We start from the raw sequence: 19,138 nt of genomic DNA, 5'->3' as shown, positions 1-19,138 counted from the left end.
TTGTGGAATATCTCCTTCCGTCTTCCTAAAGATTTGTTGGCTTGCTTTCTAAGTTGGCATGGAACCCCATTTCGAAACCTTGACATAAAAAATTTGGATCTCAATGTTTTACACCATTCTTTGGTCTATTTGGGACATCCGCAACAAGGTAATATTTCAAAAGTTTCACTTGGAGCTAGAAAAGTGTAGCGCCCCACTTTTTTGGAACCCTAATTCTTTATGCATTTAATGCTTTTAATGCCGCGCAGTCCGTGAATTAAAAGAGAAAACGAGTGAAATGATTATATGATATTCTTGTGACCTAATTTGATTAAGGGTTTTGACTGTGCGTTGACCGATTCAATGTCGTTTATTACATGGCGTGGCACTTTGAAAAAATGTTGTTTGGTGAATTTAATTATTATTTCGGAGATATTAAGAGGGACAAGATAACTTGTTTTTCGAGATTAAAAATTTGTGATGGTGAAATCACAAGTTGAATATTAATAAATCCTTTTCTTGAGGAATATTCTATGGATTCAATTCCGTGTTGGGCGCGACAAATTAAATAAATAATATAAGTCCCATGTTATGAAATACAATCTCTGGCTTAGTATTTAAAATATACAAATGGCTTTGGGCCAAAATAATAAATAAAAGTCCAACAACAGTAAGCCCAAATAATTAATAAAGAGTTTTTCTTAAGTCCAAAATATCTCCCAACTGTTTTCACAACTTCATGTTACAGCTATTGGCAAATCCTGTTTCAAAGGTAACTCCAATAAATTATATCAAGGGTAAAGCTATGCAGCTATAATGTGGCCGGCCATAAAATGACGTTTTAATAAATATATTAACTATAGATACTATTCATTTAATTATCTCATTTAATGTTCAAATATTTTTACATTACTATCCTTTCTTTTTCTAAAGCAAACGATTTAGTTTATGTTTCAGTTCTCTACTTGAATTCTATTATGTTCATTATCTTTTAATAATAATTTTTTCACTAATTTATTTTTATTTAAAATAAAAAATAAATTAAAAAATTTAAAAATATTAAAAAATATTAAAAAAATATTATTGAATAAAATGTACCATGATATTACCATTCTGCCTTTTCATAATTAATTAATCTAAAGATATTTTCCATGTGGAAAAATCTGGACCACTCATTTAATAAAAATGAGTGGCTGATATTGCATCTCATTTCTCAATTAGCATAAAAAATTTCAATTGATCACAATCCTCCATTGAATTCATATTTATTCTCCTTTTACAATTAATCGATTGAACATCAAATACTCTTTAATTAATCAAATGAACCTCCATTTGATTAATGCGAAAAAATGATAGTAATTACGCATTATTTGAATCTTTTGTTATTACATGACATTATGACAGTTACGTAACTATTCTTCATATTAAATTGTGACACAACTTTATATAAATTCCATAATACCTGAATATAGATTTAAATTTATCATGCTATTATTTAAATAATTTGATATTTCAAATTATCTAAAATTCAACAGATATATTTGTGTATATATAGTAACTACTTCATCTGTCTGACTAATTAGTACTCCTATATAGTACATTGTTATATTATGCCATCACTATACATTTACTAGTATTAATAATCCATTTGTCTTAATATCAGTGATTCATATTACTTTTATACTATTGAAATTTTAATTATTGAATGAATTTATAAAAATTATTTTGAGTTCAAATTAATTTATATCATAATTATCCAATGGGACCTAAGATCAAATAATATTACTTTTAAATCTTCAATTATTTTGAATTCAAATTAATGTGGATCTCAATTATTCAATTGAACTTAAGATTAAATAAATTTTCCAATTGATCCATATCAACCGAATTTTAAGAACAATCGAAACTAATTCAAAATACTAAGCTATTTAATTAAATTTAAAATTTATTTAAATTTCTGACTGTTTAATGAATATACATTAAATTAATTCTCCATTTATAAAATTGAATCATACTATATCAATTAACCATACAATTGTAGAGTTATTAGTGTAGTGTGTGATAATTTGTTATGATATAAAAAGGTAGAACGATATGCTACCTATCTTATCTAAGTATCATCTTTGAAAGTATATCATTCTAGTCATATATCTTAGGCAAAACACATATAGGATAATATATCAGTCAATTGCATCGAGTATTTATAGTAAATATATTTCTTGACTAGTAAGTATACTGTGACATAATACTACAATGTATAATATATACACCACTATATCATGAAATATTACAAAAATCAATAATAATATTTTATATATAAAATTATAGTATTATACTCCAGTATTATACTCCTTCCGTCCCAACTAAATTGAGTCAAAATTTTTGGGCACGGAGATTAAGAGAGATAAAGAGTCAGTAAAGTAGATGATTGAATAAAGTAAGAGTGACTGGATGTTTTGTTTTTTGTTAAAAAAGGAAATGACCCAACTCAGTTGAAACTTCCCAAAAAAGAATACAACTAACTTAGTTGGGACGGAGGGAGTATATATAATTAATTAATTGATAATATCAAAATATAGCATTATATTTTAATATTGAAATACTCTTCCCCGAAAAAAATTTTAAAATGATATTTTTATTAATAATAATATTTATAAGTTACTTGAATATTATGATAAAATGTATTTTATATCAAGAATTAGTTAAAATTAAAATTTTAGTTATTAATTAAAAGAATTTACCAATTATGGGAAGATTAAATAATTGTTGCTGCGTAAATTCATTATTAATGCATGTCTTTAATTAGGATAGATTATGTTATTAGAATTAAATAGTGCTAGTATAGTCAAAATTGATTAAAACTATCATTTGGGATATTACGTAATTTTTCATTTGGGATTAATTCAGTTAATATAACTTCAAATTGATTGTAGCATAATTCAACAAAGAATAGTAAATTGAAAAAATTAGAATTTATTTATATAGTGAGTAATAATTAAAGCGAGAATTTGTTTATAGTAAAAATAAGACCTCCTGCAATTTTGTAATAGAAGTTTATTGTGTCACACTTAATAATATTTATAAGTATAATGTTTCAAATTTATAAAATTGTTAATCGAACAAATGCACGAGTACTACTTTTTTAAGATACAAATACAATATATTATAGTACTACATAAGTAAATATATTCTAAGGGGATTGTTAGGGTACCACCACCCTTAAAATAACATCATACCACCATTCTTAGCCAATCATTTGTACACGTGGACGAATAATAAGCTGCCACGTGGCCATTTTTTTTAAGGATAAAAAAAGACGGGCAACAATATTTAATACCTTTTACAACAATTTTTCTTGAACAACAATATTCAACATGCTAGACAGCAATCTATAGATAGCTGTCTACCGTATTGAATATTGCTGTGTAGCATTTATAATATTGTTGTATAAGTGGTGTCACAGTGTCACTTTAAGAGGGGTTGTCATTTTAACACAAACCTATATTCTAATACTACATAAGTATTTAATATTTGAGGATATATTAATCTTTACAAAATTGTTACTGTCTAGAGACATAAATTTCAACAATGAAGCATTAATTACACATAATTTTAATAATATCACTCTTTAATTTAATACCAATATATTATAAATATCAAATAATAAGCTAAATACACTTACATAATCTAATCATCTTAATACATAATTAAAATTTAATTACACTTTTAACCATTGACTTAGTAAAACAAATAATAGGAAGTAATTTTTCTCCCTCTCACACTCGACGGAAACCCTACGAAAGGGAAAAAATTCGCCGCCTCCATCTTCCTCCGCCACCACGACGCCGACTCTCCTCCGCCACAACAAATTTCCGGCGACCAGAAACCAGAAACCCTACAACAAATCCCCAACCATACAACTTCCAGATGGCACGGATATTTACCCCCATCCCCGAGACTGATTCTACCAAATCAGGAAACGGTAAAGAATGAAAAGCGGTGGAAACGAAGCTAATCTGATATCAATCAAAGATAGAGAAGCAGGAAGAGCGGCAGAGTCGGAGGAATCTACACTGAAAACCCTCAAAGACCGACGAAAATCAACGATTCAAGGTAATCCGTAAATTAGCGAAAACCCTTCGAAAATTCATTTCTCTATACGATTCTCACAACCTAGACAAAATTTATTCAGGAATTAGGTAGATTTAATGAACATTTCGAACGGTATTGAAGTTTCTAAGAAAGAAAAGAAGAAGGGCTTCCATGACTGCACAACCCTAAACACCAAGAGGTAATTCAAATCCTTTTCGAAATCTAAATCATCAAGTTATTTCTTTACCAATGTCTAATTTTGAAGAAAACCTAACAAATATGAACCTAATCCAGTTTGAAGATTATTACTCTCACATCAGTGTCGAATTTCTTTATGCAAGAAATTGACTGAAAATGGCTCAGCAATGCATGCTTATCTTTTTACTGAACAGATCCAAAATTGGACTGAAATCAAAGCTGTATAGTTTTTTCAGTCATAATTTTATGCATTTGGATTTTATATGCAATTGTTGAAAATAATGAATTTATAACTTTTTTCAACAGGAAGATCAAGGTATAAAAGCTCAACATAAAGGAAGATGAGACATTCAACAATGCAAAGAAATCCAGAAATAAGAAGATGAGTACCTGAACTTTAATGTGCTGAGTCCTTAGATGGCAAACTCTTGAGTATTACAGATTTTCTCAGTTTCTTCATTGATAGCTATCTTTTATGTTGGTAACAAAGAGATATTATAGATTAAGATGACAAGAGAGCTCAATGAAAAAGCTAAGATTTAGGAGGTATAGAACTACTTCTAAACCATGATGACCATAATCTGTGTAGTGAAATGATGTATTTAGGACAAAGAAGAAGTTTAAGAGAACTATAGAAAAGTAAGAAATCAGAGACGAATGATAAGGGGAATGCAAGAAATTTAAAGGGTTAGAGCCACATATAAACCAAGAAGACCTTTCAGTTTATCATGGTTATCAATAGTCTAAACATACAAAATAGGTGTAGTATGTTGATGTAGTATGTTGTAAATTTTGATGAATTTTACAAAAATGAATGTAAATTTTACATTCATGAATTCATACTATAATGATGAATTCAAACTATACTTGGAAATATTGATGTAGTATGTTGTAAATTTTACAAAAAATGAATTCAAACTATACTTATAATAGTTGTTATCTGTCTGAATGTTCAAATGTATGAGCTTAAGAGAATCTTATGTTCCAAACTACTATTGTATACACACTAATTTTTATTGTAATATAAGTTTCGTTAACTGATTTGATTGAATGAAATGTTCAATGTTTTGTCTTAGAAATTTCCCAAATATTCAATTAGTAAAAGCTAAATGATGGTACATAGAGATATTGGATATGATCTGTGTTTCTAAATGTTTATTAATGTTGCATGTGACTGAAATTATCTGAATCACTATTAGTTTCATTGCTTAACTATTAAACGACCTTATTCAATAACCTCTGCACTCCTTCTAAATAGGAAATAAAAAAGAATAAAACCACTAATACAAGACTTAAACATGAAAAAATTAACACTCGTTGGCATAAAATTTCCGATCAACTTCTTAACTATTTCAATCATATATTCAAAGGGTTTAGTATATCATAACAAAGAAAAAAAGCTTCATCTCTTTATGTTCTTGCAATAATACACATTATATGCCATCAATGATCTTTCTTGAAAGAGTATACTAATCAACAATTTTTTGATTTCAGTAGCTCAAGTGGTGAACAACACCATAATACATGAGATTTTGAATGAGGAGAAGCAACCAACGAAAGAAGTTAAAGAGCATAAAAGGTTAGTTAGAAATAATTTAGAAATATAGACTATAGGATTAGAAATAATAAATTCTAGTTTAAAAGGGATGATGTCTAAGTTAGCATTATATACTTGCTAATATGAATGCATAAAAAACATCCACCATCATATTATAGTTATAATTCTAAGTCTAAGATTCATAAATTCAAACTGAACTGCTGACAAAATCAAAGAGTAAAGGATGTAATAAGAAGGAAATAACACGAAAAACACAAAAAACCTTCATAATAATGTGAAATGAAAGCAAAGGACAAAATATTGTTCAAAATCTTCCCAACAACATAAGATCAGAATGCAAAAACATGAAAACACCAGTACTAACTTCCATCAAAAGCCATGAACACCGCCAACTTTATCTTTCTTTTTGGATTGAACACTACTAATATCATCACCCTCTTCAAACTCCAAATCCAGTCATCTCTTGCCAAAGCCTTCAGCAACCCATTCAAGACCTTTTGCCTTAGTAGCAGTTGACAGATTACGATTGAGAAAAACATTCTGAGAAACCTATAAATAAATAATGTATATACCTAAGCAAAATCATTTCCAAAAAGAAGATCAGATAACTTCACATCAGATTCAAAAATCTGTTCACCCACATCCTTAGGAGTATACTTCTCAACCACATCAGGCATAATGCACACCTTGTTGACAGTGAATGTGTAGCTCCTATAATATTCAATATGATTTTTCAACTGAAGTTTGAACAGAACAACACTCTGACCAACAACCGTTTCTTCAATCTGATGTGGAATGGAATTAATAGGAAAAGCTTGCAAAAGCAAAATCCACATTATTGATTTGCCTTGCTCAATAAGTGACCTTGCTAATTGGTATTTCCTCTATGTAAAGAAGGAAGAGTTTTTTGTATAAAAAACTTCTGTCAGGCCTAACTCTCTCAGAAATAAAACAACTAATCATCAGTTCAGACTCTTGATGAATGTGAAGACATGAATGTGAAGACAGAAATGGTTGAGGTGAATGATAACAGATTTATGAGGTGTATGTATGATTTCAAGTCTTTCACTGAAAATTCGTTTGAGCAAGTGAATGATACATCATTCTTTGGTATGTTTTTTGTTAAGTTCTAAATGACTGTGATAAACAACCCTTTTGTAATATTATATATATATATATATATATTGAATCTGATTGTTTGTCAATCTTAATGTATTACTCTTAAAAGTTATTGGTGTAATAACTGGCCCTAGAAGAGTAATTGCTCAGTCCAAATATAGGCTGATTGAAATTGAGATATTAGATGAGAAGTTCAGAAATATAGGCTGATTGAAATTGCTCTATTTAGCTGCACTGACTCTTTATCTTTTATTTTCACTCAAAATAAGCTGTTTTGCACTATATGAGATTCAAATGTTGACCTCTATCTGGATGAATTCAAAAAGAGGGAAGGGAAAATTCCTATAGTGATTGTGAAGTTTTGCAAGGGAAATTTCTTTAGAGGTTACTTATCTTTATTGAGTTATATCATTCCAAACTTAAGATTTTATCTGCTGCCTTTTATAAACAGCATGTTTATTTATTAGGTGAAATATGAATTTCTACTCATTTTCAAGCTTCCAAGGTTGTCATAAATGCTGATGTTGATGAAGTTAAACAGTTTAGAAGCATGTAGTTATTTTTAGTGAATGGATTTTTAGAATAATACTGTTTATATATTCTTCATCTTTAATGAATTGATTTATTACTTATCATATCTGATTTTACTTGGTTTATGATAAAATATGATGTCAGATATCTTAACCTTGTTCCTGTTAATCAAGAATGACAGATGATTGGAGGGGAATATGATGATCTCCAGTTGAAATCCCTTGAGGATTTGTCTTGCTTAGAGGAATTGTATAATTTTTTTACTTTTAATCTCAATATTGATTTCTCTTCTTGAAGTTTATTTGTAAAATTTCAATAGTTTCTTTTTGGATTTGATTTTTAGGATGGTTCATGTTGGGTTTTTGGCAAGATTGAGTCGGTTGAATGCCATTATAATGAATGGTTTTATTTGGCTTGCAAGACATGTATGAAGAAGGTTAGACAAGTGGACAATAAGTATAACTGTATTGGATGTCACAAGACCAATTCTTATGCAATTAAAAGGTTTGACACTCATATTTTGATTTATTTATATACATATAGATGTATTATTTCAGCAGTTTGCTTAAACAAATAATACCAATGTTGTTTTCTTTTGTAGGTTCATATTTTTTTTAATGTTGTTGATCACACCAGTAATGCTTCTTTGTTGTTGTGGATATCCAGTTACTAGGAAGAAATGTGGCTGACTTAGTTGGAGATGGTGGTCAGGTTTATCTTTTAAATTCTGTAGAGTCATAGTCTGCAAACTTCATCAACATCAGATTGAAAAAACTGTTGTTGGTCAGAATGTTTTGTTCAAACTTCAGTTCGAAAATCATATTGAATATTATAGGAGCTACCCATTCACTGTCAAGGTGTGCACTATACCTGATGTGTTGAGAAGTATACTCCTAAGGATTTGGGTGAACATATTTTTGAATCTGATGTGAAGTTGTCTAATCTTCTTTTTGAAAATGATCTTGATGAGGTATATACATTATTTGCTTTTACATTTCTTAGTGCAAATAAATGATATATCATTTTTAATTTAGGTTTCTCAGAAATCACCTGATTTGTGTAATCTTATGAATGAGAATGTGAATGATTGGTCTGTTGGAGGTTCTGAATTTCCTTTTGGAGCTGATGTTGATGAGGTATTTCAGAAAATTGTAGATTCCTTTGAATATATGATTGAAATAGTTAAAGAAGTTGATCGGAAATTTTATGCCAACGAGTGTTAATTTCTGCTCCAAACTTGAATGCATATGAATACAATCCTTTTATGTGAGATCATCTAGCGTCTCGATGCACTAGGAGGGTAGACTTCATCTTCAATCAGGAGTGAGGTTTCTACAGGCTGCTTGAGAAGCTCGTCTATCAACTCCTCCATTTAATCGCATAATTCGGCCCCATGTGAGATCCTGATCATCTTCTAATGCCTTATCTTTGAGAATCTTAAAATCTTTCACTTCTCGCATTTTGAAGATCGTTCAAGGCTTTTTCTAAGGCAAGTCCTTCTCCAAATATGAAATCGGGATCATGTTGCCTTTTCTCGAGATCAGATATCCTCCTCTTGAGCAGATCAATTGGATCAAATGATAACTCCTCATCTTCTTGGCCGTAAGAGCATCTTCAAGGGGAAAAGTAAATGGAGGGGTAAAGTCAGATAACTACCATATTTACTTTCTCCATGAAAAATCATTCTCTAAGGGGAGGGATATTTGAGAAGGTATTATACCTTTTTCCATTTTGAAGAGGTATCTTTTACCTCTCTATATAAAATCATATAACCACCATATTTACTTTCTTTTCATGAAAAATAATTCTCCAAGGGGGAAGGTATTTGAGGCATTTGAAAAGGTATTACACTTTATGTTTTTTAATGCATTTGGTACTATTATTTTATTTTCTTAAATGATATACCTTTGTATATACCTTTTTCTTTTGGAATATATTATTTTTTGGAATGGTATATTTCACTTTTTAAGAAAGTAAATAGATGATATACCTCTTTTATTTATCTTTTCTTATTGGAGATGCTCTAAGTGAAGTGTGAGCTCGAATGGACTTGTTGCACTCTACAGAGATGTCTCCCACATCTCACACTTTCATATCTCTGGATGCCTACAAAAATAGAACATCTCTGCAAACTAGAACATAGTCTAAGAAGAAAAATACCAAGCACATCACAACAATATAAATCAAAGCAAGTAAGGGGTTAAGTTGGCACGATGTCACCCCTCTACCGGAAGCGAGAACCTCGACAACTCCGGGATTAGGCCTAATAATCGTGCGTGTGGTAAGGAAAGTGTTCCAAAATAAAATCCTAAGAGTGAGAGTAAAGCCATCCTTTACCAAACCGTTAAGAAACGATCTACTTCTTCAGAATTTGATGACCCCTAATCACTACATGCTTTCCACGCAAGCTCCATCCTCCGTTTAAGATATAATCTCTGCACAAGAAAAACACGGATTACGGGTACCCTGTGGAAAACAAACTAAAGCTATAAAAAAAATTAACTAAGCTAAACTACCTATGAAACTAAGAAAAACAAAAAGTAAAACACACAAATTTCAAACAATTAACGCCTCCCCGACAACGGCACCAATAATACGTCTGCAAGTATACAGACGTGCAATGGAATATAAAATGTGTCGAAGCCCACAAGTAGGAGATTAATTGCTAAAACTAGTAAACCTAACTAAAAATCAGTAAAATAGTTTAATTTTGAGTTTTTAGAGGTGAGTGAAAAGACAAAACGAGAAGGAAAAATGCAAGGGAATCACAATAAAAAGGGAAGATACTCCTAGCTTGTTTCGGGTCACTTGTTCACATGAATCCTAAAGTTTAATTACTTTCCATTATCTATCGGGATCGTGTTGATTTTACGCTCTCACGCAGCTGATCACTGATCGTGGAATTTTACACCTAGGATAAGCTGATCACGTCTCCTAGGCTCTACTCACCAACCCCTCACTCCTGCAGTCGCATAGTAAGCTCGAGATTGACTTCTAAGAACGTTCAACACACAAGATCCACCCCGGACTATCCCCTGATCAGTTTTAGCCTAGGGTTCCTTATCTATGTTAGCTAAGGCCATTATCAGATTAAGTTTCCTAGAAAAACCCAATACGGATTGAAAATAAAGTCATAGATAAGAACCAAAATATGGAAATCAATCAAAACAAAGTCATGGATTCATATTTACAAGCTTCCCTAACTAATTAGGAGTCTAGGAGTAATCCCTAAAATCTAGCTACTCATAATGGACAATAATACAAGAAAACAAGTAAATGCTACCATATCTGCAAGACTAGGAAAGAATTAACCTCAAGCTTCTTCTTTTTAAAAATTTCCTTCAAGCCTCTTTCTCTCTCTAAAAATTGCCTCCATCCGTCAAAAGATGTCTTGGAAGTCGTATCCCAGCAATTTAATAGTTAGGGCTTAAAAAACAAGCCCAGTACCATTTTTCCTTGCCGGGTGATCTGCGCAGCGCAAAACACCCGGTCAGGGGTTTTGTCCTAACTCTCGACACAGTCGCGCGTCTAAACGCCCGTTCGCGCATTTTGCACTGCATTGCGCAGTCTTCGTAAAACAGCCGTATCTTCTTCTATCGGGTTCTGATTGAGGCATGCGAGGTATCCACGCGAAGCTCTTTCGCAGGTGAATGCATTGGTGGACTTGTAGAAGCATTTTAAATTAATCTTGAAGGGCTAATTACTAATCAGATTCAGACCTTTTTTCCTTTCTCCTCTATCTCTTTTAGAGCTTGGTCTCTTGTCCTACAATATATCAAAATGAGTTCATTTTTCAACTAAAAACGTGTGTTAAAATAATACAATAAAGGACTACCATTTGATTCATATCATCAAGTCTCCACAAGTGGCTGGTCTTCCTTACTAGTTAGTTTTACTTTCTTGTTTTGGTGTCTTGTTGTTCGCTTGTTAGTTTTCATGTTGAGTTGAGGTTGTCCTGTGGCTTTGGTTCTTGTGCGTTTTTTGTTGTTTGTTGTTGATTTTAGCTGTGTAGATCTTGCTCGCCGCTCTATGTTGGCTTTGATCATTATTTTTCTCGATAAAATTTTTTTTACAATTGTCTATCATTATCTTGATTGATAATGACTAGGGTGTGATTTGCTTTGTTTCCTTTTTTTAAAAAACTTTTAAGTTGATTTACTTTCATTCTTTAGAGTTCATAGGAGTTTTATAATTATCTCTTCTTTGTAACAGTCAGGCATCTTGAAAAGTAAATGATTAAGGAATATATTAACCGCATACCTATTAATAAAATTTTAATTATTTACTTTATGTTTTATTTTCTTATTTGCTCTTTTTACACAGAAATCAGAAATCAAAAACTCTGTGTCTATATAGTATATATGATACTCGATTGTGATAGGCAATTTGTAATTCTATATCTGATGATTAGATATTATGTATTGATCTTTAGTTATATTATTCCTATAGCGTATAGAATAAATAATGTATTAATAAGTTACCTTTGTTCACGTCAACACATTTTAACATCGACGACATCATAAATTATGAGATGATCTCTGGACAATCCACACCCAATTGTAGTTTTTAAATTATTCATTGGGTTCACTAAAGAAACTGAAGTTAAAATTTTTAAATAATTACTATTCACTTTAATATGCTGAACTTAAAATCCATCAAACTATTCACTTTAATTGGATATGTAAAAGTAAAATCATCATACATTCATATAGCTAGGATACAAAGGTGCGTTATGATGATACCAATTTTAAAGTGACAACGTACCATCAACTTATTATTGCCGCGTGACATGCTATCCTGCAATATTCATTAGTAGGCGTTATAGATGGATTTCTACAGAGTGCATGATAATAATGGATAGATTGTTGAGAATTGCATTATTGTCTATAATGCAAAAAAATAACTGTATACAAAAGCAACCAGTCTATTTATATAATGCAAATTAGACATTTTATGCATATAATGGAATACTCAACAATTTACACTGCAATCCACCTATTATTATCATGCAATCTGTAGAAATCTATCGAAAACGCCTACTAATGAATATTGCAGGATACACCCCTAATATTGCATGATAATATGCTACGTAACAGCACGAGATTGGTGGTACGTTGTCACTTTAAGAAGGGTTGTCACCTTAATACATCACCTAGGATACATGATACTAAAACAAAATACTAAATGTTATTGAATATGCATTGATTAAGCAACTAAGATAATGCTTAGGCTTTGTTGCCAAACTTGTCATGTTTAATGTTTTGTGATAGGTGGCATTTTAATTGTAATGTGAAAATATATTACTCCTCCGTCCCAATAAATATGAAATGTTTGCTTTTCGGTATGAGATTTTATATAGTTTTCTTATAAACATGTTGTTGATGAATTTGAAGTTGAAATTATCCTTATATATCCAGTTAAAACAATGAGTTTATATCAACGTGTTTATACTTTTTATTTCGGTACCATAACTCTAGAAACTAGTCCATAATTATATCAAGAAACTAGTCCATAATTATATCAATAATACAATAGAAGTTATTCAAAATGATATCAACATAACGAGTCCTATAATATCATCGATGATTTATCAATCCTCTTATTTATAATAACATATTACATCGATCCTCTTATCTATCAATCCTCTTATTTATAATAACATATTATATCACTTAATTAAGTCCATAAATATATTAGGGATTCGAGTTACTTAATATGACTGGATTCGATCTCTAGCAAAAGAAATATGTAAGAAAATTTTCTTATAATTTTTAATATATAGACTTGAAATTGATCATTGACTACTCTCTCGGATCTCTATTAAATGTCTCATACTTTCTTATTTGGATAGTCCTCAATAAATATCTTATTTCACTTTTACTATTTTTGGTAGTGAACCCTACATTCCACTAACTTGTTCTTACTCACATTTTATGATAAAATTAATATATAAAAGTAGGATTCATATTTCAGTAACTTTTTCTATCCATTTATACTAACAAAGTCAAACAATTTCTTAAAACTTACACTGGTCATATATGAGACATTTAATAGGGATCGAAGAGAGTATTAGATATCATATGTAATGCAACATGAATCATGGCGTTTGGTTCAAGATCATTATTCGTGCTTTTGATCCAATGTTGAACAGCACATTATGTATTAACACGTGAATCATAAAAAGATTTCGATATATATTCTCAAAGAGTAAAATAATACAATTTGCAGCATATCTCTCCGACTTAATAGTATTATTTCTTTTGAGGGAACGACTCTATTTTATTAATGGGTTCTGACCTAACTTCGATATCTTTAAAAATAGTACTGTAGTAATAGATTAATTAGAACACTTCTAATATAGACCTATGTACGCTACACGAATACACAGACATCAAATATAATTTATAATATAAGTTAATAATATACTATATGATGTGCATGAGCTGCATATCTCATGTGAGCATTATTCATAAGAATTAATCAATCTATACAATATGATTTTGAAATCCAGCAGATGAAAATCCGTGGCAGTAAAAATGAATTTGTTTCTATTATTTCGATCATCGCCTTGATAATTTCCTATTAAGATAACAATACGTGTTTAAAAGCCTATTCAAACAAAACCAGTTGTATAAAGAAACCATCCAATTCATAGTATGATATATGTGCAAACAGTCAGTGTCCAAATCAATTAGTACAGTTCACAAGAAATATAACTTGAGAAACTTTGAAGGTATATAAAGACTATTTTTTACTTATTATTTTTGTTTCTACCCCCTCCGTTCCCTAAACTATTTATTTAAGTATATGAACTTTCTAAATTTTTATAAGTTAAACAACAAATTACTCCATGCATATAATTTTATTTACTATTTACATCGTTACACTACATTACTAATGATGTGGAGTGTACTCTCCACTAACACTATTTATACTATCCTTTATCGCTTTCTTTTACTTTACCAATTATACATTAAACCTGAGCCGCCGAGCCAAATGTTCATACTTTTCAGTGTTTGAGAGAGTATTATTTTGATGATTGCCTAGATGTTCTCTGTTGATTAATTACATTATTCCAACAAAAAATTAATAATGAATATGATAAATTTATTTATTCAGTACAATATTTTCCTATTAAGATAGCAATACGTGTTTAATAGCCTAACCCAACAAAATCAGCTTTATAAAGAAACCATCCAATTAATAGTATGATGATATATGTGGAAACAGTCAGTGTCCGAATCCATTAGTAAAGTTCACAAGAAATAAAGTGAGTGTCCAAATCCTTTAGTAAAGTTCACAAGAAATATAATTTGAGAAATTTTGAAGGTATATAAAGACCATAAAGTTTGCAATTTAATCAGAGAAGCAAATATATAGGAGTGTTAAATTATTTAGAAATATATATAATGGCTGGTTTACCAGATAAGCTTATTGCACAGGTGGCTTTCAAGGCTGGTGGAGATGTGTTTCATCATCTGATAGCAAAGAACCCTAATCACTTTAACAAAGTGTGTCCTTCCAGGGTCCAAGGTTGTGAACTCCAACAAGGGCAGTTTGGAACAACTGGATCTGTCATCCAGTGGAAATACGTCCTCGGTAACGATGCTTTCTAACTATTAAACGATTTCATAACGCTCCCTATGTATTCAAAATATAGATAAACTTGTAAATGACACATATTTTAAGAAAGAAATGATAAATAGTGTTGTAAGACAAGGAAAAAACTAGTGAAAATAGTGTTAGGTGATTGCGGGGTCCACATTATTTATTGTGTGTAATTAGTTAGAAATTTTTTATATTTTGATTTGATCTAATTTTGTAAAAACTAATCTATTTTTTTGGGGGAAGGTGTATATGCGTTTGGTTCACAATTCTATACTTGAAATAGTCAAAGATATGTTCATCAATCCAAATAAAAATATACGGAGTACTACTATTTTGCGATGTTTAGGATTGTATTCCACAAAAAATCATATGGAAAATTTGATGGTAGTCATTTTCATTATGCAAAAGATAAAAATATAAATGAAAAAACACGAACATTAGCCACTTTTACCAAGTATGTTGATGTGAGCGACCGCATGTCAAATGCAAATGACTTTTTTTCTTCTTTAATTTATCAATAAGATTTTATTTTAGCATAAGTAAGACTTTTCATAAAATCAAATAGCAATATTTTTTAATATATAGCGTATACGATTTTCAGATTTGTTTTTCATTTTAGTCGTAAAAGAGCTTTCGTCAGATATAAGATTTTACTTAAAACATAGAAGGATTCTTTTTAATAGAAAATAAGATTTTATATTTTTATATATAAATAAGAATTTCATATTGTAAATATTTTATTCATAAATGAGACATTGGTTATATTAAAAAATTTTACATGTTCATATAATTAAATAAGACTTCTTATTAATACCCTTTCTGAAATTAAAATAGTACTTTAAAACTTTTAACTTGTAAATGAAACTCAAATTTTTAGAAAAATGAATATAGCTTTTCTTAAATGCAAATAAATTATTTGTAAAATTTTTTCTAAAAAATAAGCAAATAAGTAAATTAAAATTAACGAATAAAAGAATAAAGTATCATTTGTGCATTAAAAATATAATACAAAGTAAATTTTTACTCTCTTGGATATTGAATGGGTAGGCGGTTATTAATCAAGAGAGAAGCCTAATCCAACTTGCCATTTTTCTCTTCTTCTAATTTAAAGATGATGAAGAAAATAGTGTCTCGTTAACCTGTATGGTAACTCGAAACTCCAATTTATTAATTAGAGGAGAAGCGTATTACTAATTAACTCTAATTTATTAATTAGAGGAAGTTGTATGTGATTGTCACATAATCTAATTTGCTTTCTTAATTAAAGATTTCCCAAATCTCTAAAGGAGGGAATGTGAATGTGATTTTTGGATCGTAGAATTTGAAAATAAGTTTATGCACATGCAGAGGGGAAAGAGGCAACTGCAAAACAAGTGATAGAGGTAGATGACGAAAAGAAGCAAGTTACATTCAAAATGATTGGAGGAGATTTGCTTGAGCTATACAAAAACATGGTGATAACCTATCATGTTGAGACCAAAGGAGGCATCGACTTCATAACATGGACTATAGATTATGAGCTGATCAATGCAGAAAATCCACACCCAGTTGCACTCTTGAACTACTTCATTGAGTTCACAAAAGAAATCGAGGCTCATATTTTCGGATAAATTGCATCTTTTATGCATTGGGGCTTCATCAATCCGTAAACGTAATTAGTAATTGTCTATGTAAGTTAAATAAATTTAGCATGTATCTATGTTAGATGATGCTGAAAAAATGTGTGTTGTGAATAAGCATTGGTGAAGCAATATGGTTGTGCTTGTTGTTGTCATGTTTGTCTTTTAGATTATCTTCATCTAGTGTGGCCTTTATTTAATAAAATATTTATTTATCTTTCGTTTCAATAAACAATTTCAATTTCATATAATCTTTACTTCATGGACCACAACCTATCCTAATTAAATATTTTTTCATTTATTATTTCCCAAAACTTTGTAATATGACTTTTTTATTGTGTAAAGTATAAAAAGAATAAATCCTGTTGTCTATTGACTATTTATCAAAATTCACCCTTCAATCTTGTTAAAATATATCATCAAAATACAAATTTGTGTATGTGGTTAAAAAATCTCTAGCGCGTCTTTTTAAAGAAACACAAAATATTTAAGGCTCATTGGATAGACAATACATATATATTTAGGCTAGGAAGGATAACAACAATGATATACTCAATATCATAGTTCGTAGTACTAGTTATATACTTCCTCCATCCCACAAAATATGCATTCTTTTCCTTTTCATTCGTCCTACAAGAATATGCACTTTCTAAGGTGGGATCTATTCTCTACCAACAATATTTAATTACTTATTTTTTCTACATCTCTCTTACTTAACCAATTTTATACTAAAACTCATGCTGAATTCAAAATGCGTATTCTTTAGGGACGGAGGGGTATCTAATTGGTGTGCTTGGTTATTTAGTTAAAATTTACTTAATCTTTAATTCGTGTTTGGTGCAAAATAGAATATCACCAGGCGTACTAAACATAGGATTAAGGCACACAAAAGCTCATAACTTGCTCTAACTTAATTACCATACGTGTAGACAATGTCCATACCAATTTTTTGGATGAAGTAGACTTTTTTCTGTGCCATCAATAAAATTTTGTGATAATAACATACTCTCCCTCTGTCTCATAAAACTGTAGACTTTAGGATTACACTACTTTTAACTGAACCCTGAAAACTTAAGTCTAAATTTGGTCTTTTACATTTGCTTTAAAAAATTTTGGTCATGTACATTAAGTGTCCATTTAGACCAAACAATATGTTTTGGTTCATGATTAACATTTATGTTAAAATTTAACAGTCAAATACTCCCTCCGTTCCATAGTAATGGAGGCATTTCTTTTCGGCACGGAGATTAAGAAAAAATGTGTTAAGTGAGTTAAGTAAAAGGAGATTAAAGTGGAAAATGAAAAAGGCAGAGAGATGAAGAGGGAATAAAGTTAGAGAGAGTAAAGAAGGTGTGAAAAAATGTGTTGACTTTTACTAAAAAAGGAAATGACTTATTATTATGGAACGAACCAAAATAGCAAAATGACTCTATTACTATGGAACGGAGAGAGTATATTTTTACCTAATTAGTGACTTAGTTATGAATCTAATTAACCAGATTTAATACCTGAAAAGGTTGGAAACAAAACATATAATAGTTGGAAAAGTTTAGAGAGATATATCCGATGTCTAAAGAAACCATTCAACACTAAGGAAGGAGTCAGAAATTGATACAAGGAGTGGCAAAAATATATTCCCTCCGGCCTATTAAATATGAAACGTTTACTTTTTGGCACAAGATTTTATGTAGTGTTGTTTTGCAAGTAAATGAAGAGATAATAAAATAAGAGAGGTGTAAAATAAGAGTGATGTAAAAAGTAGAGATGGTGATATTTTCATTTTAGAAAATATTTAATTTTTGTAAATATATAGGTTGAATAACGTTTACTTGACTTCGGAAACTACGCTCTAATGTTGAGTATATTACTAGGCTTGTGAAGCTCACTCCTTTCTTTTCCCCTTGCAGATTAAGTGATGAAGCTAGCTCTTTTATTGTACAGCTGCTCAAGTCAGGTCACTAGCCAACTCTTTTTCATTTGGGTAATTCTTTTGAATATGCTAGATGTAGAAAGAGTAATGTTTCTTTTACTTCCAAAACTTTGTTAGACATGTATTTGTAAATAGTTACGAGTTATCCAGGTTGTATAATATATATACAGATTTATGGGAATATGTTTATGGTCTAATTCTAGATATTATATAGCTGTTTTCACGTTTGCTAAGTAAAGGAAATAAGGTGTCTATATATAAAAACAGGATTTTCTATTAACTCAAGATTTGTACCAAAATGAACATAATTTATTTGATTATTAAAATAATCAGGTAAGGGGTGTTACACATAAGACTTATCTAAGTTAAGAAACACACTCACACATCCAACGGCTACGGCTCACGATCCTCGTGGAGTTGCCACGCGGCAGCCATCGGTGGCTCCAGGTAAGTAACGGGCCACACTCGTTTTGGGTCATCACTTAATGGATATGGGCCACTTAA

At 30.3% G+C, this 19,138-nt stretch overlaps 1 protein-coding gene and 1 long non-coding RNA gene across 13 annotated transcripts; both read left to right on the top strand.

Annotated features, from left to right (window-relative positions):
• Positions 1-3,743: 3,743 nt before the first annotated feature.
• Positions 3,744-9,293, top strand: LOC125201789. Of its 12 annotated transcripts, none has more exons than XR_007172972.1 (6): positions 3,744-4,092; positions 4,172-4,270; positions 4,576-5,848; positions 7,651-7,726; positions 7,821-7,981; positions 8,079-8,452. It is a non-coding gene; the product is annotated as an uncharacterized LOC125201789 (long non-coding RNA). The 12 variants fall into 12 exon arrangements; XR_007172969.1 differs by having other exon boundaries at positions 7,622-7,726; XR_007172976.1 differs by lacking the exons at positions 7,651-7,726; positions 7,821-7,981; positions 8,079-8,452 and adding exons at positions 8,774-8,872; positions 8,945-9,293.
• Positions 9,294-14,844: 5,551 nt separating this feature from the next.
• Positions 14,845-16,955, top strand: LOC125219869 (MLP-like protein 28). Its single transcript, XM_048121954.1, has 2 exons — positions 14,845-15,076; positions 16,433-16,955. Exons 1-2 carry the CDS (start codon positions 14,887-14,889, stop codon positions 16,693-16,695), a joined length of 453 nt encoding a protein of 150 aa, XP_047977911.1. The 5' UTR covers positions 14,845-14,886; the 3' UTR covers positions 16,696-16,955.
• The last annotated feature ends 2,183 nt before the right edge of the window (positions 16,956-19,138 follow it).

Source organism: Salvia hispanica, chromosome 1 (assembly GCF_023119035.1).
Source record: "Salvia hispanica cultivar TCC Black 2014 chromosome 1, UniMelb_Shisp_WGS_1.0, whole genome shotgun sequence".
NCBI classification, from domain to species: Eukaryota; Viridiplantae; Streptophyta; class Magnoliopsida; order Lamiales; family Lamiaceae; genus Salvia; species Salvia hispanica.
Note: the sequence above shows the minus strand (reverse complement) of the source record. Positions and strands in the feature narration are given on the sequence as shown.